Here is a 25053-nt window from a genome sequence, read left to right on the forward strand (position 1 = left end):
CCTTCTGTCCCCCTGTCATTTGGGTCTAGGGGCTCGGTGGAGGTGCCCCAGCGGCACGTAGCTATCACTACAGCTTTTTTTTAAAAAAAAAAAAAAAAAAAAAAAAAAAGGCGGTCTTCCTGATGGCTACGCAGAAACCAAAGGGACTGTAGTTTCCTTCTTTCAAGAAGAAGCAGTACTGTTGGTGGAAAACATACTTGTCTCGTTGGGAGTTGCTAGATTTCAGTGTGCAGGAGAAAAAGGGGTAAGGGGAAAGGAAGCATAATACATTTATTCTATATGTTTACCTAGCTATGTCTAGTGCCTTTTCTAAAAGTTGAGACAGCACATATCCCTGTGGGATAGTTACTTAAAGATAGTTTGAAGAATAAAAATATTCATATAATCTAGACAAAGAGCTGTCTAATATAGCAGAATAAGCAATTATCATTTTAATCATGATCTTAAAGCTTTGCAGATTCAGGAAGTACCAGTACTTTTAATTTTAAATTTCTCAACCTTGTTTGTGCCCTTTTAAGCTTCTAAAATTCAGTTTAGTGGGACTCAGTTGCTTCTCCCCTCCTCATTTGCTCTTCCTTATTAAGTATTTAGAAAACTGATTTCTGAAAAATGCTTTCTAGCAATGGCTTGTCTATTTCTGGAGCATTAGGGTGGAGGAGGGAGCTACTCTGTCATGTACTCCTGGGAGACTCCTACTCCTGAAGGTGTCAATAGTGTCATTGCTATGCAGGATTTATCAAGATACTGTTTCAAAACTTGTCCTTACACAATGCACAGAGGTATGGTAATTTGAGGATAAAAACTGCAGTCAGCTTCTATTGATATGGAAATACATAAATAATCTGTAGCGTACTTTGGATATTTTCCTCGGGTTTTTTTGTACTGGGTCTGGCTGTGTGGGTGCCCAACTACTGGCTAGGGTCAACTCACTACAGTTTTTAAGCATGCAGCGTGATTATTGTGTTTCATTTTGAGAAAGAGGGTGAGAGGATGTGCAAAATTAGAATTCAAGCCAGAGGATCTTTGTTGTTCTTGAATAGTGACGTTGTATACCATGAATATCTTTTTAATGTGTGATTTGTTTAGATTGTAGTGTTCCTCTAGTGGAACTCCTCTCAGTGTTCTTTCTTTGGCGGTGCTAGCTCTGTAACTAATCATATGATTTAGAATTACATATTGAAAGTAGCTGTCAGTTGGAAGATGAAAAAGAGGTCAGTCTCCACAGTGCTTTGAAAGAATGTACTATTGTGGTAGAAATACCGCCTTCTTTGAGAAGGGAGTGTCTCATTTTCATATTGTGGAAGTTGCTTGAAGCTCTTGATAACAAACTCAAAGTACAAAGAATTATATAGTCAAATAAACTAAAATGCAGGTGAACCTACAGTTATACTTTGCATTTGATATTACTTGTGTCTTGGAATGGCTCTAAAAATATTAAACGTGTTAGAGGCATTGGTTATGGTCAACTGAGTAAGTGAACAAACTATAAAACTTGAATTTAAGATGAAATTATTATCTTCAAGAATGAAACAGATGATTGTTGTTACTTTCAGGCAAGTATTGCGGCATATGAAAATGCACAGTTAGAGCATATGCAGTGCTATTTCTACACAAGCTTCCAGCTGATTGTTATCTCTATCATACCATGGTTTGACCTCTTTTAAGCTTTGATTTTGAAATTACAGTGCTGGCTTTGATATGTAGGGTCAACCTTAATTTTAGCTCTGTATCCCATATTCTTAGGGCCCTGAAACTCCTCTGTTGCGTGACCAAAAAGCAATTGCTGAGAAAACATCACTTCATAGGCATGTAGATTGGGTTTGTGATAGGGAAGGAACTGTGGTGCATAACATTTGAATGCCTCTGTGAGATGCCATGTGATTTGTTGTATTACAAATACTGGGCACCACTTTGTGTATATAGATTTTATTTTAATGATACAAAGAATCAGAATGTCCCCCTACTGCTGGGGAAACTGTAAGCATGCCTGTGCTTCAATGACTGTTCCTTCAGTTGGTTGTTTTACAAACCAGACACAGCAGTGACTTTTAGGATGCATTTCAGTTAATAATGATTTTCTCCTAATATATTTAGCAACTTTTTTTTCTTTTCCTGTCACACAAACTAATTCTTCTTTCATAGAAATCTCACAATTCAGCTGCTTCAGAATTATTACCATCTGTCTTTGCTCACTTCGGGAAAGAAATGAGTTTTTGAGGAAAGTGGAGTCACCTTTTCAGGAAGTAGAAAAAAAAATATGCCAAAGATCAAATGGTAGGAAGTGGTGACTGTCTCTGTCTCAGATTCTCACTGAAGCTCTACAGTGAAAATAATGAGAAAATGAAATTTCCTCCAGTGTCTGTTTCTGGAATGTTGTAGAGGCAAAGGGTTTTCTTTTTGCTTTTTTTTGCAGGTGAACCTCAGAGTTAATAAAACTTCTAATCTCTTTGGAGACCTAAGAAGTTATATATTCTTTACAGTGAAAAAAGAATATAGTTGCTTTTTCACATTTTCTGTTTCCTGGTAGTGCTTTGGAACTGAACAATGGGAAATGTAAAGGCTATTTGAGAAAAAAAAATTGTGTGATAGGGCAGGATTTGGGCAGAGAGGGAAAGACTTGTGATGTAGAGAGGTAAGAAGGAAATAGAACTGTTAGCAGTGAGATTTACCCCCCATCTCCTGTTGGCTATTGTCATACCTCTTGTTTTGGGGAAAAAATAAAATAAGGATCCTGAACCTTCAGTGTATGTGACTAGGTAGGAGTTTGCCCGTCATGCAGCATGCATGTGTACTCCATGCTTTGCCCAGTGAGAGGCAGAGAGTAGCAAAACCGGGATCCTGAAGGGAATTTGTGAAGCATTTCATGAATGCATGGGTGATAGGCTGTATATATGTTGTTTGCTTTGCTTTAAGACATTGTTCTTTTCCTTTTGGCAAGCCCCTTTTGAAGAGGATACTGGATTCATTTTAGTGCTGTCACAAACTTTGGGCTAAAGAACTTGCCTTAGTTTGCAACTTGTCTGACTATAACACATGATGTGCAAAAAGGCATGTATAGTCCAGAAGTCAATGTAGTGATGGGCTACAGGGCTCCAGAGGCAGAAGAATTTGGAATTTCCACTTGAGTCAAATAGTCTAGTTTATAATTCAGTATGAAACTGTGAAAGGCTTCAGACAATAAATACATGGACTATTTGAAGGGTTTAATATTGCAAATTATTATTTACTCCTTTTTGAATGAGAAATTAAACTAGAATGGATTTATTTGTAAACTATAAGGTTCATGTTACTTTGTAAGGCATTGTGAAAATTCCAATGGCTAAAAAAAATGATGAATCATGCATTAAATAGAGTATTCAAACTTCACTATGGAGCTGTACCTGTCACCTCTGCAGTTTTTATTTTTAGAAGGAAAGTTTTATAAGAAAGATACTTTTAAAATTTTTTCCTGTAAGACACAGATTTGACTCTGTACTAATTCTGTATATTGATTGGAGATCAGGAGATATTAATAGTTTAATATTTCAAAGCTTGGATTGCTTTTACTTCTACTTTTGTCTTTTGAGCACTAAAATACATATTTTTTTCATATTGCTGTGGGAAGTATAAAGAGTGTTTTAAGAGGGTTAAGTTTATGAATCGTCTTTAATACAACTTAAATCTGTGGATTTTACTCTTCACAGAATCAATACTTTAAAAAATTCTTTTGTAGTGTAGGAATTTATTTTGTCTTCTGGTAACTTTGATTATGATAAACTTTGATTATGAAGGAGGAGAATAACTATTGATCTCTTGGTCTGTCTCCCCATCGTTGTCCCCCTGCCCCAGCTTTGGAATGTAATAAACCCGATTAAAATGATCTGTAAAAGGGTCTGGTACCATTGCTCATTTTGCTTTCATTGCTTCAGTGATGTTCTATAAAATGTATGACTTAAACAAAGACTAGTAGTCACAGTTGTCTTTGTCAGCTTGTTTAGCTTTCCTCCAATGTATTCTAAATATGATGGTTTAAAAGCTCATGCTGGATTCCACAAGAGTTAGGAGAATTGTATGCAACTTGAATACACTCTGGGATTTTATTCAGGAGGCAATTCAGAAAAGACTTGCCAGAGTTGATTAAACATATGAGAAAGCCTGGGTATCTGAAGGTGTGATTTGATCCCCTTCATTGCTTGGCATCTTTTGGTATCTTATGTTAAACATTCTCTTTCCTGCGTGCCTGCGCACGCTTCCCCCCCTCCAACTCCATGATGAGGTGCAAAGGTGCAAGCTCTGCTAAGATTTCTTTGCTTCTGACTCATTCTGTAGGTAGGCAGATGACTCTGTTTATGAAGGACTCATGTTACACACAGTCACTTTATTTGGTTTTGTGTTTTGTTTTGGGAGCTATTGTGACTGTTTCCTCTTCCCATTTTTTGTTGATGCCTGTAAATATTTTGTGCTGGCTTGGACAGATGGTTATAAAAACTATACCTGAGAGAGGATAATTTTGAAAATAATTCTTAGTTTCCTGGTTAATGTCTCATGAACTAATATGTAAATACCTTTCATCAACATTGAGGTTGTCAGTTGCTCTTCTTTTGTTGATAAATTAACCTACGTTTTGCTACTTTTTAACACTGTTCAAAGTGTCTGTGATTGAATAAAGTGTTAGTGTATTTTTTAAGTGTTGTACTGATTTTTGATGATTGATTCATATCTTGTACTTAGATACAGTTTCTTGTTTGAAAAGGTATGCAGAGTCTTTAGATATTTTGATCTTGAAACAGATTCTGTTTGGCATTAGATTACCCATAGCAACTTTATTCATTAGCATTTTACCTAATCTCATTCTGGGATTTTTTTGATTATTATATGATGTATTGTATTACTGCACATTAAGCTTCTAGCTAACCACGGAGGTGCTTCTAGGTTGAATCTTAGTGATTCGTCTCACAGTAATGCTAAACCTCATAGCAAAATCACCTCTGTAATAGCAGAAGGGCTGCTGCTGATGAACACAAATGAATCTTAACATGGAACACTTTTCAATTCAGACTATTGTGAGTCTGGGTTGTTAATCTCAGATATCTACACTTTTATCTTTACTTCGTCTTCTGATGTACAAATGGTAACTTTGGTGGGATAGTCTTCTGCAACTTCAGTCTGTTTTCATAATGGTAATGATACTTTCTTGTCATGTTCCCCATGGCATTTCATGCTTCTGAATTTCCATATTGCATTCAGCTTAGCTAGTACTTCAGAGGTCTTTGCCATCTTTGGCTGTGTAAAGTTTTGGCTTCTAGGCCTTCTAGAATGGGATCAGCAGCTTTGGGATCTTGATTGTTATTCCCCCCCCCCCCCCCCCCCCCCCCCCCCCCCCCCCCGTTCAGATGGTCTCCTCTTTAAGCATCTAATACAGAGAATGAATAGTTGTCACTCCAGTTATCTTAGTTGTGATCCTGGAGTTCAGAGTAATACAAATTGCATTTTCTTTTCTTTGATGTGAGTTCAGAACTGTGTGCATGTTTTATTTTTGCTCTGAATTCTTTTTTGGCCTAAGAAAAATGCAGGTAATCTTTGAGATGGTATGCTCTTTAAATTCCATTTTAAATTTGCAAGATAGTTCTCTGTCCTGTTTAAATGATACTCTTGTTCAGATACTCAGTCTGTCAGATTTGAAGGACTGTGGAATGTTTTTCACTTAACAGATAGCTCTCAGTTGCTGTAACCAGTTACAGTCAAAGTATAATTTTATGTATAGCAGAAAACCAGTATAACATCCTAGATGTATTTTCTTTGGTGTCTAACAAGCAATAGCTGTGTGGTTTCTATTACGTGGTGGTTTTTTTTTGTTTTGGCTTTTTTTTTTTTTTCAGGAAGGAATTTGCTAGTTTTACTTAATTTCAAGGAAAACCACCCACTCTTCACTCTGAGTAAAGGATAATCTCGTGTTTGTGTTCATACAACTTTGAAAACAGCATCTGTTCTTTGTTGCTGTGACTTAAAAGTAGATCTGTTAGGTGAGTGGAGATGGGTCATTCTCTGAAGAAGTTAGAATCAAGTTGATCTTGGCACCTCACATTGGACACGTAATAGAAGTATTACAGAATTTCTTCTGTCCTGTTTTCCTTCTTGCTTCCTCTGTGCTGCTTTAAATTGTCTGAGTTTCATTGTTCTGCTCAACAAAATAGCAGAGCTGTCTCACGTTGCAAAGCACAGTAGAGACAAGTCACAGCTTTTGGGCAGAGCTTGTCTTTGAAGGTTACTTGAATCTAGTTCAGTAGAGGAAGCTCTACTTTCTTTTGTTTGCTTCAAAACCTGTATGCAATGGAGTCCACAAACAGAGGACACAGCACATTTTAACTTGAAAACAACTGCTGTTGAAATGTTATTTCTTAAGAAGTACAATTAAAAACAAATAGTCTTTACACAGTACTAGCTTGCACAGTTCTTAGCTCACACATGGCCATTTCGAAGTTCAGGTATATTGCAGGTGACAGTCATGTTTCTTATGTCATCTAGAGATCCTCCATCAAGCAGAAATATTTTGTTCTGGTTCCCAGAGTTAAACAGACCGTCCTACTTCAGGGAGCTGAGAATGACAGTACTGATTTCCACGCATTGGTGTCCTTGCATGTAGAGGTTTGTCTTTACAGTGAGAATATTTCTAGATATTTGCTTTCTTTTTTACTTCAGAGGTGAAAATTCCAACCAGTACCACTGTTTCCTCATTTTTATGGATGCCGTGATGTCTTGGGCTTTCCCTTTAGTCTTTGTTTCTGGGTTGATCTGTTATATCTTGCTATTGTCTCAGCTGTTATACTCACCTGTGTTGGTCTAATGCTGCTTACTGTGAACTACAGCAGAAAATCAGTAAATGGAAGCTCTTCCTAATTGTGCACCTATGCAGTTAGCTTGTCTCCTAGAGGGTGTAGGCAGGTTACTGCTTTTTATTCCATGATACACCACCATCCCTTATACTGCTGTGTCATGTGTGGCTTCAGATCATTTGTGGAGAAATGCTCATCCTGTTGACTTGGGGAGTACTTTCTTCCTGTCCAAGCCTGATTCCCTTCCTTGGTACTCTTCAGCTGATGTGTCAACAGACTTGAAGAAAAAGGGGCATGAAGAAGTAAATTTTCCATTTCCAAAACTGCTTTCTTTGTGCTCAATTGTTAAATCAAGAGCATTCCCAAGCCACTGTTTCTGAAGAGCATCTTTGTGTACACTGAAAGATTACGGTACTACTTGCTAGAAATAATGCTAGCTAGATGCTGGTGTGTACATCCTGTTGCATTCTTGACATTTACATTGTCTTCATGCAGGTTGCATGGGCAGTTGTTGGGTCATGTTCTGATACTGATCCTAGCATGGTGATGCCTGTGAGGTGGGAGAAGCCTTTAACTGTTCTGTCAGTAGTAGCAGTAGCCTTCTTGTTGCAATCCTTTAAAGCTTCTCAAACTTGCAACAGTTGTCTTGTAATTGCGGAAAGGATTCCTTGTGAAGATCTTCCAGCAGTGGTCACTTGGGTTCCTGGGAGCAACCGGTGGATAGAATAACTGATCTTTGGGAAATTACATATACTCCTGAAAGCAAGTTGAAGGAAATGTTGGTGTGATGACTTTAGTTCTGGAGAAACTGCACCTCATCTCAGCTAAAATGTTGAAAAGTGCTGTGCCTGGTTTCAGCATATGAAGACAAAGAACTGCTCTAGTAAGTGTTGTTGGTAAGCACATGGCACAAGCTCTTCAGCTTGCTTTTCTTGGGGTGTGACTTTCAGAGATGGACTTGAGTGCAGTAACTGAAACTGTTGGAGCAAGCTATGGTAGCATTGGGAGAAGCACTTTCTGGAATTTTTTGATCTTTTCTTGTAGCTTTGGAGATCTGGGTGTGGGGTTTTGTTTGTGTGGGGGTTTTGGTGGGTTTTTTTGTTTGAGTGTTTGGTTGTTTTGTTGTTTTTTTTCTAAAGGGTCATGCTACTTCTTGCTTTATAGGGAACAATAAAGTTTGTACGTCTCAAGTGTCCTATCATACCTCTGTGTTATACAGCACCTTTTAGCTATCTGGTCTTGTGGGATGGCTTTTTTTTCCCAGTATAATGCAAAAAGGAGGAGGCAGGACTTATTTTATAGTGATCATATGCTGATCTGTGATGTAATTTTTCCCTTTTACTATGAGAATAATATTACAATAACCTTCATATGATTTAATTTTTCTTTTTTCTTTTATTTTCGATAAGGCAATTAAATATCCTAAATGGAAGTAAAAATGGGATTAAGTGGATAGTGCAAAATTACTGCTGACATTGAAACAAGTACATAATAGTTCAAACTAGGTATCACTCAGCTTTTTATTGTGTAACTTCATGAAAGTTGGAAAGGTTTTACTAACACTATTGGATGTGGAATACCAGTTAAATTGAGTTTATGATACAGCTTAGATTAATGACTTGAGTTTAGGGATTGGATCGCTTTAGGACTGTAGCCAGCACTACAAATCTTCAGCTTGTTACGGGAGATGCAACATTTCTGTGTTCCACTCTGTCTTCCTATTCGGTTCCAAGAATATGATAGGATTAAATGACTGTTTTCTTTTCTAGAATGATGTTTAATTGAAAAGCCTTCTGCTGACAGCTCTTAAAAGATGTGAGATGATAATGCTTTTTTTGGAGTACTCTGTAATAGAAGATCCAAATCAGTGGATTTCTCAGTGAAAAATTGCTCCCTGCTCGGAGTTCAGCAGTTAGCTTATATCTAGAGAAATTTTATGTCCCGAATCTCTTTGGTGACATCCACTGCTTCATTAAAACCGTGGGTGCTCTAGCCCTGGTCTTGTTAGGATAGTCCGTGACTCCTGTTCTCCCTGGCAGGAAAGACACTGTTTTGAAACTGTTCACACTGAGTACCATTCTCAGTACTTGTTAAGAAGAGCAATATGTAATACTAAGTTGCTTCAAGGCAGACTGCTTTCTAACTGTGACACAAGGTACTAGTCTAATTATATAGACACCAGCTCAGTCTAGCTTTGCCTTACCTGCTGTTATTCCTTTCTTGGCACATGAGGGCATCTTCCTTACTGCAGACTTCAGCAATGACTGTGATGTATCACTAGCAACAGTGTTTCTTTTATTTGCAGTGAAAGTAGTGCAGCAAGCTTCAGTTCAATTCATGTAGAGCATATCGCCTCGTTGATTTTTTAATGATTCTGATACAGTCTTGCCTAGTACATGTTATTAAAATGCTACTGATCACAAAAGTAGTATTTCTCCAATAATTCCACTGTGCTGTGTGGTTTTGAGCTTTTTGTGGTTTTTTTTATATGTAATATTAGGATAGCTTGTAGATTCCCTCAGACTTGCAAAAATCTTTGTCATGTGTACTTCTGTTTGTACAAGAAAAAAAATCTGAAAGCTCTTTTAAACTTTCTCATCTCCCAGTGATTTCAAGTGGTCTGCCTGCACTTATTCCAAGTTTGATTAATCTCTTGTAAAGATGAATGGTAAGAATTTGAAATAATATTTTAGACATCAGTGCCTTGCATGAGAGCACTAATGTTACCCTATCCCAACTGGATGCAGTTTGAGTATGTGTACAGGTTCCTAGGATTGTTGGAATAAGTAGTGAACCTTGCTTTTAAATTTGTTTAATATTTGTATTTTTTGTACTTGTTCCTTCTTTGCAGAGATGTGTATTTCTGAAGCTTTAAGTTTTCTGTTTGTTCTGAGTTAATGCAGTTTTGTGAATGGAGAATAACTGTACATTTTGATAATTAATTCAGAAAGTACACTGTCTTGATACAGCTACTTAGAAACATCAAACCAAATGAGAATTTCAATTGAACAGAGTTAATTGCAGCATCCCCTGTCAAAGAGTTTTCCTCTTGGTTAAGAGATCTTTGTACTTCAAATCTTTGAAATCTGTGGTGCTGGTACGGAAAGCTTCTTGCACATCTTTCCTACGCTACCTTTTTTTAACTAACCTTTAGACATACAGTTTGACTTGAAGTTGCTCTTTGAGAGGCATTCTTTTAGCAGCCATGCCAGCTTCTGCTGCTTGATGCTGCATCCTTAATTGTGCTAGTGCAAGTGTTTATGCAGCTGCTCATTAAAGTGTATCAGGGAACTGAACTTAGTTAAGAATAATCAAACTTAGTTACTTTTGCCTTACTGCTTTTAACTTGGATCATTTCAGTGAGCAGCTTTGCTGAATGGCCTGCAGTCATATTGATGCAAGTGGGTGGATAATATTATGCTAGGAATGAAAGATGTTGCTTTTAGCAACTTACAAAAGGAAAAAAAAAAAACCCACCCCAAAACACAACAACAAACCAATCCAGCACAATTCTTGCTTACAATAGGGCTCTTTACCTCCCTGCTTAGAAGAATGTCTGTTAGACAAAAAAAAGAAAAAGACCAAAAAAACAACACAAAAAACCACAAACAAAAAACCAACCAAAAATTCAAAGTGGTATAAGATTTGTATAAATGTAGAACCTCATTCTTGCAAACTCCCCAAGAAATTAAACAACTTTGTAGCAGCTTAGATTTTTCCAGACTTGTTGGTTATGCAAGATCTTTCCTATTTGATAGTAGTGGGGAGCTTTTATAGGTTTAGTAATACTATGTTAAATGCTGAATAGTTAGTTACCTGAGCTCTGCTTGTGTCATCCCAAGCACCATATACTCTAAGAACATGAGAGTATTCAGGGTGCTAGGGCTAAGGGATGGCCTCATTGCTGTCTATAACTATGCAATTAGAAGTTACAGACAAGGTGGAATTAGACTCTTTTCAGAGGTACCCAGTAGGATGAAAGGCAGTGTATACAAGTTAGATGGATTCCAGTTATTATTTTGTGATTTTTAAACCTCTGGAAACACTATAGCGTTTCATAGCAGCAAGAAAATGGATTGCTCTCCCTTACTTTTCAAACTGAAAGATTATGGTATGCAAATGGAGTGTCCTTTTAGTGCTGCTTATTTTGTTGATCTGATAACTTACTTTTACTGAAGCTGTAGTAATGTGTCAGAATGATGTTTCAGTGTACTGCATATCTGATGTGAATATTTTTTTTTTCTTTCAGCAAATTTGACAGGCCATGCAGAGAAAGTTGGCATTGAAAACTTTGAGCTCCTGAAAGTTCTTGGAACAGGGGGTAAGTTGTACTCTTTTTTTCTAAGTTGAACATTGGAAGCATTACTTTTAAGCATAAATTTTTTCTCTAGCAGAAGCTTTGGTAACTGGAACATTGTTTAGGAAAATAAATCACTTTTGTATTGCATAGCATAATATCTTTTTTCTCCCTCACAAATATTGTGCAAAATTAGAGGTCACATGTTCTAGCTTACACCACTTTTGAAGATGCATTTTTTCAAAAAAATGGAAGATAAATGGCTTGACATTTGTGACAATTTAGTACAGTTTGTGAAAAAATCTTATCTAAGTTAAGCCACGATCTTGATAATTTCATTAGATTTTCAGACTACGTTTTCACAAATTTCTGGAAAAAACCTAGTAATGTTAATACATTATTGAAAAGGATGCCCTAACTATGTATGTGTGAGGGTTGGCATTGGCTCTAGTAGTCTTTTTCTATCCTATTCAAATCCCAGTACTACTTAAGATGGAAAATATTTGCTGTTGTATTTTGGATTTCAGCACAATGTTGGAGATTTGTAAGATGTTGTAGGATTGCTGACTAACGAATGAAAAAGCTTTGTTTCCCCTTTCTTAAAGGGATGCATACACAAACTGAAAGTAATGACTTTTATTTTTCTTAGTGTGTTTATGCTTTTTCTATGTCACTATTAACATCAGATGCAGTGTTGAGTAGATGGGGATAATCATGAAGGTAGACTATCATCAAGGTCTGTAGAAGCTTTTAGTTATGATACTAAATTTGGGGTGTTATTAGCCATTAATGGCTAGCAGTGAGGCTATAATTGCACAAGCTGCTATGTCACTGAAAAGAGCAAAGGGTTTTGATTTTCACATTTAGCTGTCATACAGATTCTTTCCTAAATTCATTAAGCTGTTAAATCAGCTGAGAATATATTTTTCTGTTTCTGAAGTAATTTTTTAAAAAATTTGAATTCAACAGGCTTAAAAACCTCAACCCTTGCTGTTAAACATCAGCACTTAGTGGTAGAGGCAAGGAAGCTTTTAATATTCTTAAATATATGTTGCATATTCATAGGTGGAAGCAGATGTGCTGAAGTGGTCAGTGTTATTAGTCTGAGTGGAGTTTACAAAAATGAAATTACTTATTATGCATTTATGTGAGGATGTCTTTCTCTCCTGCTGATGGAAACATTGGCCAGATTTTTAATTATATATGTGTATGAAAACCAGTCCCATATTTGAATTTTTCCCTTTTCCCTTTCCACTACCATTAGTCTGAGATCACTTCAAAATTACTTTCAAACTCTTACATTTGGAATACAAACTAAGTTTTGGTGGTCAGTTTTCAAGTTCAGACTAGTAGTAGCCTGTCTTCCTCCTACTGTCTTTAGGCAGTACCTCTGAAGTACTACTTTTGCTGTTGTTAAACTGTCATCTGTCATTCATTGGTACCTTCCATGCTGTCTCTTCTTCATGAACAGATGAGGCAAATTTCTCTTGGCTTGGGAGACTCTTAATCACAGCAATTAGTCCTTAGGCTCATAGTGCAAAGCCATCCTATTCACTCAGGTTAACAGGGTAATTTTTGAATGGCCCCTTTCAGAAAAGGCTGCTTAATGGGTTGACAGTGGGATTGACTGTGTGTATATGTGAAGAAAAAAAAAGATGAGGAAGCATGCTTGCCTGTCTTCATCCTGTTCTAGCAGTCACATTGCTGCAGAAACGTCTTCTGTCTTAGTAGGCTTCAAACTATTTCAGGAACTGATTGAAAGATTCCCGCTAACTTTAGGAATCCAAGGACACCTTGGGTATCCTGGAATGGCATTTGTAGGAAGAGTAGTACTTGTTTTGTCAAGGAAATGCTGGTTGCACTTTTAAAAATACGTAATTTCAGTCATAGCCCAAGGTTCTCTCTTTGGATATCTAGACCATCAGGGCAGTCAAGAAGTTTTGTTCAGTCTTAAGCTTATGACAGCTAAGACAAGTGCAGTAGAGGTGTCAGAGATTGCTGTTTGCCAATTTCTGGGCAGCATTAAATGCAAATGACCTGATCAGAAAGGAGCTAGTTCTGTTTGCTTTTGAGGAAGTGACCGTTGTCAGTGTTACCGTTAACATGGAATTGCTGAAAACAGGGCTTGAATGGACTTGAAGAGGTTCTCTAATTGCTTGGCCCAAGACACAGTCACTTTACACTTGCATCATCCCTGACAACAGTTTATTCTTAAAAGCCTCCAGTAGTAGAGATTCTGCAATCTTCCTAGATGTTCTTGCTGATGATGTTTAATTTCCTAGTTTGAGAAGCATTCTGGAGATTGCAATAAGCAAATATCCCCTTTCATTCTTGCAAGATCTTTCTCTGAAAGAACATTATTTCACGATAGGATATACCTGTGTTAAGGTATTTCTTCTGTAAATATCATCCAACAAAAATTTGATGCAGGTCTGAACACCATCTTTACTTCCAGTATATTTCTATTTGTTATGGTCAGAAGAGTTTCTGTGTCCTTTTTATTGACTTGGCAGAGCAGAACAGAAGCTGAAGGAAGATACTGTCCATTTGGCAGAGGAGATCCTGAAATGTTCTACTGTGAAATAAATTTTTGTAAGCATTGGGACTACTGTTACAGAACCACAGAAAACTTGTACAAATTGACTCTGGTGCTGCTAGTTTAATGACATACAAACACATTTTTACAAACTTAGTTTTTAGGAAGTTCTAGAGCTACCTTATCAATAGCAAGAATTATTGTGCAAGTGCTCCATCTTAAGCATGGAAAACCAGCTTAAGTGCCATAGACCTTGCAGTATCTGCTGCATGTGAAAAGTCTGGGGCTATACATTCAGTTATTTAGCTATCTAACTGACTGTATGTCTGTCTTTGCAATGTACCTTGCTTTTTTTTCCCCACAACTCCCAAAGCAGAGAGGTTGTTTTTTCAGAAAATTCCTAAGACACTAACCACTTCTTTGCATGCAAACTTTGCTACAAGATCTTAAATATGTTGTCATGAGTTGTGGGGTCCTGTTAAGCCCAGAAACTTCTTATTCTTGTACTTGAATTGAGGTTGGAGGGGTGAGTATAGCTACTCTGACTTCTCAGTTCTTTGTTACCAGCATATATGTTTACTTGGGGGAATGAGACGAAGCATAAAGAAAACTTACATTAGTGTGATTATAGCAAGTCAGAAATATTTAGAAGAGCAGGCTCTTACTGCAGACTTGCCTTCAATGATACTGTGCAAAGGTAGGGCCTTATTTAGAATTTGTACTCTCTTGTAAAAAACTGCTTGTCTGCATTTTAGTTGCTGTCCCTTAGGCCTGTTCTCACAAAAAATGAGAAAAATTCAGAAAATATTTGCATGCCTTCTGTATTGATAAGTAATGATCTTGTTCTGTAGTTTTTATTGTATTAGAATAAGAAAGGAGGATATTTTCTTCAATGTATATCTAGTTAATTTTTATCTGTTTATACCTGGCAATCTAATTATGGTGAAGCTATATGCCATCTCTCTCAACAGTAACTGCCTGTTGGCTAGCCTGCAAGTTGCAGGTGCTTATTAGTTGCCTTTTACATTTCAGCCAGAAAAAAAGCATGGTAATTTAATTATTTCAGAAATTTGAAGTATTTCAGGTATTTTTCAAGTGGTGGTGTGTGTGTGAGGCTGATCTTTTGGGTATTTTTCCTTGTCTTTTTTTTTATTCCTTTGTTTTTAATCAGGCCCTATAGGGAAGGCAGGATGATTCCTGGAACCTGGAGACCTCTTCAAATACCCATTGTATCTTCATTAGTAACTTGCCCCAAAATTATGGGCGGGATGATAAGAGAAAACTGTGTTTTCTTGGTTTTGGGGTGTTGGTTTATTTTGATGATTTTGAGAACTGCTCTTCCTTTACGCTGGTAAATTCTGTAAATTGAAGATGGGGCTGGGGGTTGAGGTCATCTTAGACAAAATGATTCACAGAGACAAGAGGGATGCTAATGCTTTTTTGGGGAGCAGTTTAAAGAAAAACAAGGAAGAGGGCATCTGGCCTCTGTTTCATGTTGTTGTTATTTTTAGGCAAGTACTCTACTCTGGCAGTGAAAGCCTTATCCTGGTGTTAGCTTATAGGTATTATTGATACTACTGTAATATAGCTAATGCTAAATGAAATGATGCTGTTTTAAAATTCTTCGCTGTAGTTATGCAGCATGTAAAGTGTTTTCAAACTATCTGATAATTAAATGACCTACAGTAATGCAAGGCAGAATATGTTGAAACCTCACAGTCATATTGTGTTGACTGTAGATGCTATTTTAACTAATGACAGTATTTTAAGTGTAGTCTGTTATGAAGCAACTGGAATGACTAAAGATGATACAATATGTTAAATTAAGTGATTACTTTTTTAAGTATATAAAACTGTTGCTATTACATATAGAATTGGTGTTGGTTTCTTTCAGGTAACAGCAGTGAAAGTTAATTTAAATCTTCATTTTTGTTTTATCTTTTAAAACCCCCACAAAAATACCAAGGTTATTAGAAGTAGTATCTTTGTGTACTGATGTTTCTTGTGATTATTCATTTTTTTTGGTGACAATGTTTTCTTCACACTATGGTTTGCCATAATTTCATAATTCTTTCATTCCTTTATGTCTGGTTTGTTCTTGTATGTGCTCAATTAGAAGCATGCTTGTTGTGTTTTGCTTTTTGATGTTAAAAGAACATCATAGTATACATGTTCCTCTTTTGACCTGAGCCTCACAGGAAAATACAAGGAAGCAAAAATCTGAGTTTGCCTTTTTAATCTGTGTTGGATCCTTTTATGTTGTGTTAAGGAGCTATTAATAGAATAAACTTGCCCATTTGAGTCAGTAAAACAACATAAATGACAGTATGCCACTGCTAAGAAAGCTATTAAAAATGTACTTGTTGCTCTGGGAGCAAATTACTGCTTACTTGACTTCTGACTTGCCTGTGTTCTACTCAGTATATACTTTCTGAAATGCCAGTCTCTTTTTGTTTTTAAGTCCTTTTTTCCTGCTGTCACTGTATAACCTCCCTAATTTGGAATTTTCAGATTTCCTGTCCACTGAATTAGTTTCCAGCTGTCCCTGCTATCTAGTTAAAGCCTTTTTCCTGTAACACAGAAAACTAGTGTCTATTCTATAGAACAGGGTTATGTAGCAGCAAAGTAATCTAATTGCTTCCCAAAGCCGCAAAGGGAACAGCAAGAGAAGGTTGCTGTGTTGGTGTATGTATGCCCACTTGGTTTATTTGCTTCATTTTTTGTAAATGTGTTTTTAAAATTAAAAAACATTAATGTAGAGTGCATTCTGGGTCATACATTTTTCTGCACGTTGATTATTCCTTTTTTCTACGCAGTTGTTGCCTCTCATGATTTTAATAAATGCCACTTTCACTCAGTCTTTCAGCTGCGCTTAAGAAGCAACAATACAAGTGGTTCCTGAGCATATGCTCTAATAATACAGTCTACTGCTTGAACTGTGGTGCACTAATGAAGACAAAAATAGTTAGAAACAAGAATATAACTGCCATATATAAAAGAGAATATTTTATACACGATCTTTTGGAATTAAGTGCTTATACAGGAAGGGTATTCTACTTATGTGGAATATACTTAGAATCTGAAAGGATATATTCATATGAAGGGGAGAAAACTGGTATGATGAATGTCAGATTTAAATAATCAGCTCAAAAATCTTGTTATATAAGAAGGTATAATGAAGTTACATCTAAGAGGTCAGAAAGTATTCTGATAAAGTTAAGGCTGAAATTAAGTTAGATCTTTCAAAGCATATTGAAGAAAATATAAAATATTCTCATAAAAGGAGGAGAAAGAAAGAAGTGGGGTTACTCTGCCCAGGAGAGCAAGCCAAAATTAGGCAGTGTCTAAAAATAATTCCAAACTCTGGTTAATACTTTACTCAGTTTTTGCTATGGGTAGCTATAATGAATGCTGAATGGAAGGTGGGATGGATAATCAGAGACAGAGTTGGGAAATAGGAAATTATTTTTCTGTATGGACAGCAGACTGAAAAGTGGGGACTGTGTTCAATCTAAGAACCTGGACATATTTGTCACACTCATCCATCAGAGACTTCTGAAAGAATCTGGACATTAGAGATCTGTAGCCAAGATTCTTACTGGAACTAATATCAGAGGTGGTTCAGTATAACTGGAGAGAATAGCAAATGCAATCTTTAAGAAAGCAAGCAGTAAGATGATGATCCAGGCAACTGTTGGTTTATTGTTCTGACTGCATCTGATTTCAGCAGTATGCAGTGTCTTCAAAGCAATTTTGAAGAAAATTTACATTATTTTTTTGTAATAATTACTCAGTGTAGATTGTCTTAGATATGAGAGCCACCTTCTAAAAACTCATTTTCTTTAAAACAGAAAAATAAGTTAGGCTGTATTGCCTGCCATACCTATTTACTTAAACTTTTTTTAAAAAGCCAAGGGTAAAAAAGCACAAAAGCAAATGCTGATAGAAAGTATATTTTAAGATGCATCTGACCCTCTCCTGTCACTTTCTGCCTTTCTTATTTATCATCTTATACTCTCTTGTTCAATGGGACAGGGAACTTGTTCTTGGGGAAATAATGGTGTTGAAAAGAGTTCTTGCCTATCTAATATTTAAGGAAGGGTGACAATGCCTTATCTTTGACAGTTTGGTGGTAGACAGTAAAAAGTGGAAATACTTGTTCGGAATGCTGTTATTTGATCTTTATTATTATTAAGGATTTTGCTTGGCTCCTTTTTTTTTTCTTTCCTGTTTTTAGCTGCTAGGGCTGTATGCCTTTCCAACTTTGCCACATCCCAGTTTTTAATTCATGTGGACAGATACCTGCATAGTGAGAATTCTGCCTCCAAATTCTTTATAACAATAAAGTGCAGAGGAAAGAGGTTATTAGGCAAATATCATGCAAGAATACAGTGAAATTTATTCAGATCATTAAATATTTTGTACTTCTGTGCCTTTTCCTTTGTTGTCTCATGATTATTCTTACACTCACAGTAAAAAAGTAATTTAAGAAAGATGTGTAGCTTATGTGAACACTTGAAAACATTGCTTTAAAACTCTCTGTATACAAACATCAAGTCTTGATGGATTTTAGAAGTCCACATAAACCATCCTGTGTGCTATAAACAATAAGAATTACTTGTTTTTTTCTCTGTAAGAAGAGAATGGTGTCATGATGCAATGGCTTAAAGTGCTTGCCTTTCTATAGAAAGAATTTATATTTTTAATTAGTTGTCTTTCAGCAAGTGTGTACTTTAGAATATTCTAATGATTTGCTGAGTTGTTAATTAGGGTAATGTGTATTACTATGAATGTGTATTCATGAAAAAGGCAGAAGTTGAAAGGAAAGTTCAATTCCCAATTACATTTTTCTGCCTCACAAATTAAGTGGTAATTTGGTATAAATTACTAGTATGAAACCTCTTATCTTACAGGCCTCATATCTATCAATCTGCAACTTAATAATTGCTTTTTTCTTTAACTTGACATTTTTATTTTATTCCTCTTAATAAACTGCAAGGCCTGTCTAACATAGTTTGTGTGTGTGTATATATATATATATAAATAAAATGTGATGATATAGTCTTTTAGTTCTTCGATAATTTAAAATATTTTTAATGAATTTTGGGGGTGAATATTTGGTGACTCCATGTGTGTTTCTTTATGGGGAAATATGTTGCTGGCTAAATATTTCTGCCTTGGAAGTAGTTGAGATGTGCATCAGATTTTATGAGAATGAACATTAAAAAGTGGCTGAGAAGTTAGAAAAGCTTTTCTGCGGTAAGATTGTCAAGGGTATTCTCGCAATTAGCTTATGTGCCTTCTTGCTGCAACTCAAAATGAATGACTTTTGCAGTGTTGTCTTAAGTAGATTTCTCGTGGTGATATCTGAGATTCTGGTGTTGAATATATCATGAGTCATTTGATTAAAATAGTGCTACTTAAGATTTATTCTCATCAAAACTGCTGAGGATCCTCATCATTCTGTCAGTCCTTTTCAGATTCCTAAAGAAATAATTTGTACCATGGTAAAGCTTTATGTTGCAGATTCATTTATGATAACACCAGTATAGTTTCTAGAGATTTCCTTACAGCTATTACACTTAACGGATAATTTTACCCTATGCTGTATGTAAGGCTGTAGTAAGTGCTGTTAATATGCTACTAGTATTCTGCCACTTAAGATGCATTATTGTGTGTTTTTATAAAGTGTGATTAAAGATACAGGTAGCAAAGTGTTAAAATCTAGGGGCCTTTATTTTGATTTAGCTTAAGTTTCTGTTCTCCCACATTTGATAAAACTACCGTTTTCCAGGAACCTAAGGAAACTTCTGTATAATGCTCTAAAGCAGGCTTCTCAGAGAGGCACAAGGAAGTTCAGTGCAAAGTTCCAGCTGAAAATCAGTGAAAACTAAGGGGCTGCTCCCTCAAGCAGTTGAGAAATGCAAGCTAAGGCTATTCCTAAGTGCTGTTTTTGTTCTATGTTAGTAGAATGCAGAAGTGTTATCTACATTTTTAGAGAAGTAACTCCTTAAAAAGATGAACTTACTGCTTTTGGAAGCAGTTCTTGAAAACCAGTGCTTTCAGCAGGAGGGGTCTGTTTTTGAGATGCTAAAAATAAACATCCAATATTGGAAAGTAGGTTAATAACATTAAAATTGTGTATATGCATGACAGTATTACTTTGGTCACAATATTTTGGTCTGTATAACCTTGATTCAGACCACTTCTGCACATCATGACAGAATTTATGACCCGTAACTATTTTACTAAAGTAATTTTTTATATCTGTGGTTATCGATTTCTTGATAACCAGTTGGTGACCATAACTACATAACTACTCATAACTACAATTAGAGTTGAGGAATGCAATATAATACTGAACATCTTGAAAAAATTTGTCTCCCAAAGTAGAAAGATATGTTTACACTAACCTATTCTGACTCTTATTTGCCATTCTTGAGAGAGTTGTTGTGAAAACTTCTTTTATGAAAGCTCTTATTGAGAGTCATGGGTTCTGTAAAGAAAGCAAGCATGATTCCTTAGGGTTTGATGAGTCAGGTTGAGAACTTCTTACAAAGGATTGTTCATTATGTGAGCAAAACCACTTCTGTATACTGAATAAAGCAGATCTTGGTTGTAGAAAAAAAATCAATGTCATTTGGTAATTTAAAACTCTCTATTACCTGTCTTGAAAAAAACAGGATAAATCTAGAATTGCATGTAATTACTTACTGGGAGCAGTGTATGCTATAGCATTTTTAAAGACCGACTAAATTTGAGTGTCTTGCATCAGGACAGTATACCCTGTCTAGTGTATTTACAGGTTTGAGATGATCGAGCATTCTTTTTGAGAAACCAGTGTGAAGATAATTAGAGGTTGGACGAAACATCTAGCTGATGCAGTTTTCTGTCTCTCGTGATGGCTTAAGGAGACCCTACAAGAACACGGAGAAGGCATACAGCGGTGTTCCTTAGTGAACTTGTAGCAGCCTGCAGTTTGGGGTCTGCCTGAGCCAGAGATTCTCTTCTGTGTTTAGCAACACTTGGTATACTTTCCTCTCCCACAAGGATTTATATAATCTTCTTGAACTTGTCTACGTTTTTGACATCTGCAGCATAATGTAACAGTAGTTCCACAGCTTAACTGCGTATTTGTGCGTTTTGGGCAGTTCTTAATCTTGATACCAAATGATTTTGTTAGTTAATTTCTAAAAGTAATAAAAAATTGTTCTTTACTTACCTTCATATAGTTTTTTATTTTTAACTGTCTAGCATCATAAGTACTCTACTTTTTCAGAAAAAAAAGTCTTAAGTGTGTTTAGTTGCCTTCATAACGAAAAAAAATCTTTTATGCTTTTATGTTTTTTTTTTAATGTTCTCTTATACTTTTTTTTTTCTGATGGGGGGGTGGTGGAGCTGGGAACAGAAGAGAGGAGAGACTGAAATAGTGTGCATCACTCAAGATAGGACCACACAAAGGTTTCATACCACCGTGTAAGGGATTTCTGCTTTTGTGTTGAAGGCTTGGGGGACAGTACATACGTGTTATTTTTTCCCTTCAATACTTTCCCTGGAGTTCTACTGTTCTATTTACATATTGGTTTACCATGGGTGTTTTCTAATAAGGTTTTTGTGGTAAGTCCAGGTATTTTTTTCCCTTGATTATAACACTGAGTACATTTAATTGTTATCCTGCTTCATGTGGATTACTCATTTACCTATTTGGAATCTTACCTGCCATTTTATTTTTCAGCTACTTAATATTTTGATACTGTGGTACAGTTTTCAGTGTCAGCTTTGATTTCTATTGTACTGGATAATCTACTAAACCAAGAAAATTGTCTTCCTCACTGTTCATATATGACTGAATCAAGCAGAGTGAATTCTTTTGTTGACCTCCTTTCACTGAAAAAGCTGAATATTTTTAACCTTTTGGGTTTTTTTGACTGCTAATACAGTTCCTCATTCATCAGAGGACTCTGCGCTCATAACTGTTCAGTGTTTTTAAGACCCTTTTGTAAGGGAACTTGTTAAGTACCTTGGAAATATAAATAAGTCAACCATATCATTGTTCCTTACTCCTGATTCTTTTGAGCAATTATTAATATAAATAATTATTACTGTCTTCAAAAGTAACACATTTGTTCATATAGTATCCTGTTTGTATATCTGCTAATTCTGACATTTACCGTTTCTACAGGTTTGCCTAGTAGAGGTATCAAATTTCCTTCTGTACAGTTCCCAGGAGCCCTTTTTATTAAAAAAAAAAGGGGGGGGAGGGGGGGGCAAAAAAAAAAATCTACACTTGCCACTTATTACTCCAGTATGGAGTGTATTTTTAACTGGATATGAGAATAAAACACAATAGATTCAATGATTTACAACCCTGGAAATGCTACCTTTTGGTCCTGGTGACTATTTCTTTTACTGTTTTTGTTCAGAAACCTTTCTTCTTGAGATAATTCCTCTAGTTTACTCTCAGTTTAAGTGCAGGAACTTAGAATGTTCTTATGGGCTAAATACTGATGGGAAGAATTCATTGGGTTTTTAGAACTTCAGTGCTATAAAACCAGTAATGAAAGCATGTAAGTTGTGCAAATATGGGCAAACTATTTTAAGGTCAAAAAGTAACATCTTTCTTGCTCCAGACTCTTGCTAAATTCTAGGTGTGGGAGTTTTAGGTTATTACAAAGGAAGAAATCAGCAGTGTTTAAATTTGTTTTAAAATACTGAAACTATTTTCCCCACTCTTGTTGTATGTCATTAAGCTTGTTTGGTTGAAATTTTGCTCAGAAAATCTCAGTCTGAAACAAAAGTGTTCTGGAAGATTGTAGCCGGAGTGCTTACTGTTTACCATAATAATGAACAATTGAAAATAGTAATGGTATCAGCCAGACCTATAGTATGAATACATGACTTTCTTTTTTTTTTTATTTCCTCCCCATTTTTTCTTTTTTTAAGCCTATGGGAAAGTGTTCCTAGTAAGGAAAGTAAGCGGCCATGATGCTGGAAAGCTGTATGCCATGAAAGTACTGAAGAAAGCAACAATAGTTCAAAAAGCCAAAACAACTGAGCACACAAGGACAGAACGACAAGTGTTGGAGCACATTAGGCAATCACCATTTTTGGTCACGTTACATTATGCCTTCCAGACAGATACAAAGCTTCATCTCATTTTAGGTGAGTAGCTGTCAAGACTCTAGTCTTGTGTTTAAAAAAAAAAATAATATATATCTGCCCTTTTATCTCAATGTTTTGTAGGTTGGTTTTTTTTTTCATGTGGTTTTTCGTACTGTATTTGGAGATTGCATGAGACACCATATAGGAAGTAAAATACTGTTAATCTTCAACAAACAGAAAATCCACAAACACAGACACTGAAGTTCAGTGTGCTACTCTGACTTGGAGGTGGGAGGAAGTATTATCAGTGACTTATGTGCAGCAAAAAATGTATCTGACCTTAAGTACCTAAATCAGAGAAATACTTTCTTGAACTTACCTAGAAGATGAAATTTTGATTTGCACTTTTTAAACCATTATTATATACTTCATTAGTTTTCTACAGACTTTCAAACTGCTACCATGAATGAAAAAGTTCTTAATTTGTATGAATGCGGGCATTAAAGTGATTCCATTTCTTTTTCTTTACATGCTGCCTTTGTGTATGTGGCACAGAGGTTATTGGTAAGGAGGGACGACAAACATGACTTTGTTACTGGGATTAGTTGGTAGGAAAGAAGAAAAAAAGTACAGAAATATTTAAACAGCAGAAAGCCCTATCGTTCAAACATGCTGCAAGTTTCACTCTAAGAACAGTTGTATATTGTCCTCAATGTGATTAGTGTTTTTGAAATGTCATCTGTCTGAGAGGATAGGGCTACCTGTCACTATGCTGATGAGTTAACATGCTGTTTTAGCAGTGAAACGCTGCAAACTACAAGGTCATATGAGGCAGGGCTTTTTTCTGAACAAATGCACTTATAATGTGGGCCATGACAGTTAATGGTTGTGCTTTTGTTTATTTCTGGTCAGATTTCTTACAACATTGGGATTTACAAGTTGTTGTTATGGTTTCCTGCTGTAAAATGCTGGTGAAAATACTTGTATTGTGAATCAGTTTCTTGTTTTATGCTTTGTGATACATCATTTCAGTAAGTTCTACCAGTAACTTTCATAAATCTCCATTTATGAGATATGCTTGATAATGAACTACTGTATAGCAAGCCTTATTAGGATGTTCTTCATTGCACTTATGTCCTTACCATTTTGCTTTCCATTTTGATGTGGAGAGCCACATCTCTATCTGTGGCATTTGCAAGGCTGTCAGAAGACTGATCAGAAGCTTTCTTAGGGTTTTCAACTAAGATATAACTTTTGCATGTGTGTGTTTCTCTATTCCCTACCATTATCCTTTTTCAGGACATCAACATTTTGCTGAAAGACACTGAGGGTAAGGAGTTAAATTCATTTTGCTTTGTTCCCCAGTTTCATTGTCTTTGAAGAGTCCTGCCTTTCTGAGGAAGATGAAGGTTTTTTCCTGATAATGAGAAACGCTTCAGGAGCTAGAAAAGAATATTAAAATCAGCTTTCAGCCTTACTGCTCCAGGAAGCATTTGCTGCCAAAACTTTGTTATGAAACCATTTGACCTTTGAGTATTTGAGATACTTGCGTGTTTCAATTTTTGGATATTAAGAGGCAATTCACACATTTCTGTGCTGAAAGTAGAGCTTGGTTTGTAAGGCTTGGTACCACTCTTAAGTTTAGAAAAGTTTTAACCTTTCAGATCAGCAGCAAATTTTGTTTGGTATATAAAGATGGATTTTTAAGAAAATTACAAACAATTTTAAAGACTGCTTACTTGGAGTACTTAAAAAAACTGGAAAATGAATTAACAGTTTCATGCTTGGATGCAGAATACATTTTTGTAGTGAATTATTTGAACATGTAGGTGGTCTTTTAATTGAAGTACAAGTTTTGCAGTTTCTTTTAGCTCATAACTTCCTTTTATTGAACCTTTATTAACAGGCTGATTTAGATATTAAATTAATAAAATGTTATTAATGTTATATAAATCTACACCACTGGCTGTCAATTCTTAGGAAGATGTTCTGTGCTTATACCTTAGTTTTAGATACTGCAGTGGGGAGCTCAAGCTTAAATGGGGTATTCACTAGATTCCTTTTGAAAATGGGAGTTGTAAATTAGTAAGGATTCTTACAGAGTCCTCTGACTAGGACATTAAAGAAATGTGTAAAGTATTGTCATGGACTGGAAAATGCTAGAGACCAAGTTAGAAATATATAGATAGCTTTGATTCCTTGATGTTAACTTTTAATAATTACGATAATCATATTTTAATTTTTTGGTTTTACATTATTGATTAATGACTTAGAAGAATATTGAAAGATTAAATGAGACAAAATGT

The 25053-nt window shown here is 35.9% G+C and overlaps 1 protein-coding gene across 3 annotated transcripts in view; it reads left to right on the top strand.

Annotated features, from left to right (window-relative positions):
- RPS6KA5 (ribosomal protein S6 kinase A5) overlaps nt 1-25053 on the top strand; it is an 81601-nt gene that overhangs the window by 1620 nt on the left and 54928 nt on the right. For 2 of the 3 annotated variants that reach the window (XM_040600363.1, XM_040600367.1), the window contains exons 2-3: nt 11062-11133; nt 22589-22807. In XM_040600363.1, the coding sequence (XP_040456297.1) occupies nt 11062-11133; nt 22589-22807 (291 nt within the window). Of the gene's footprint in view, nt 1-225; nt 245-11061; nt 11134-22588; nt 22808-25053 lie in introns of those variants that run through there. The other variant, XM_040600365.1, reaches the window with a different exon arrangement.

The sequence above is a fragment of the Falco naumanni genome, chromosome 7 (genome assembly GCF_017639655.2).
Source record: "Falco naumanni isolate bFalNau1 chromosome 7, bFalNau1.pat, whole genome shotgun sequence".
In the NCBI taxonomy this organism is placed as follows: Eukaryota; Metazoa; Chordata; class Aves; order Falconiformes; family Falconidae; genus Falco; species Falco naumanni.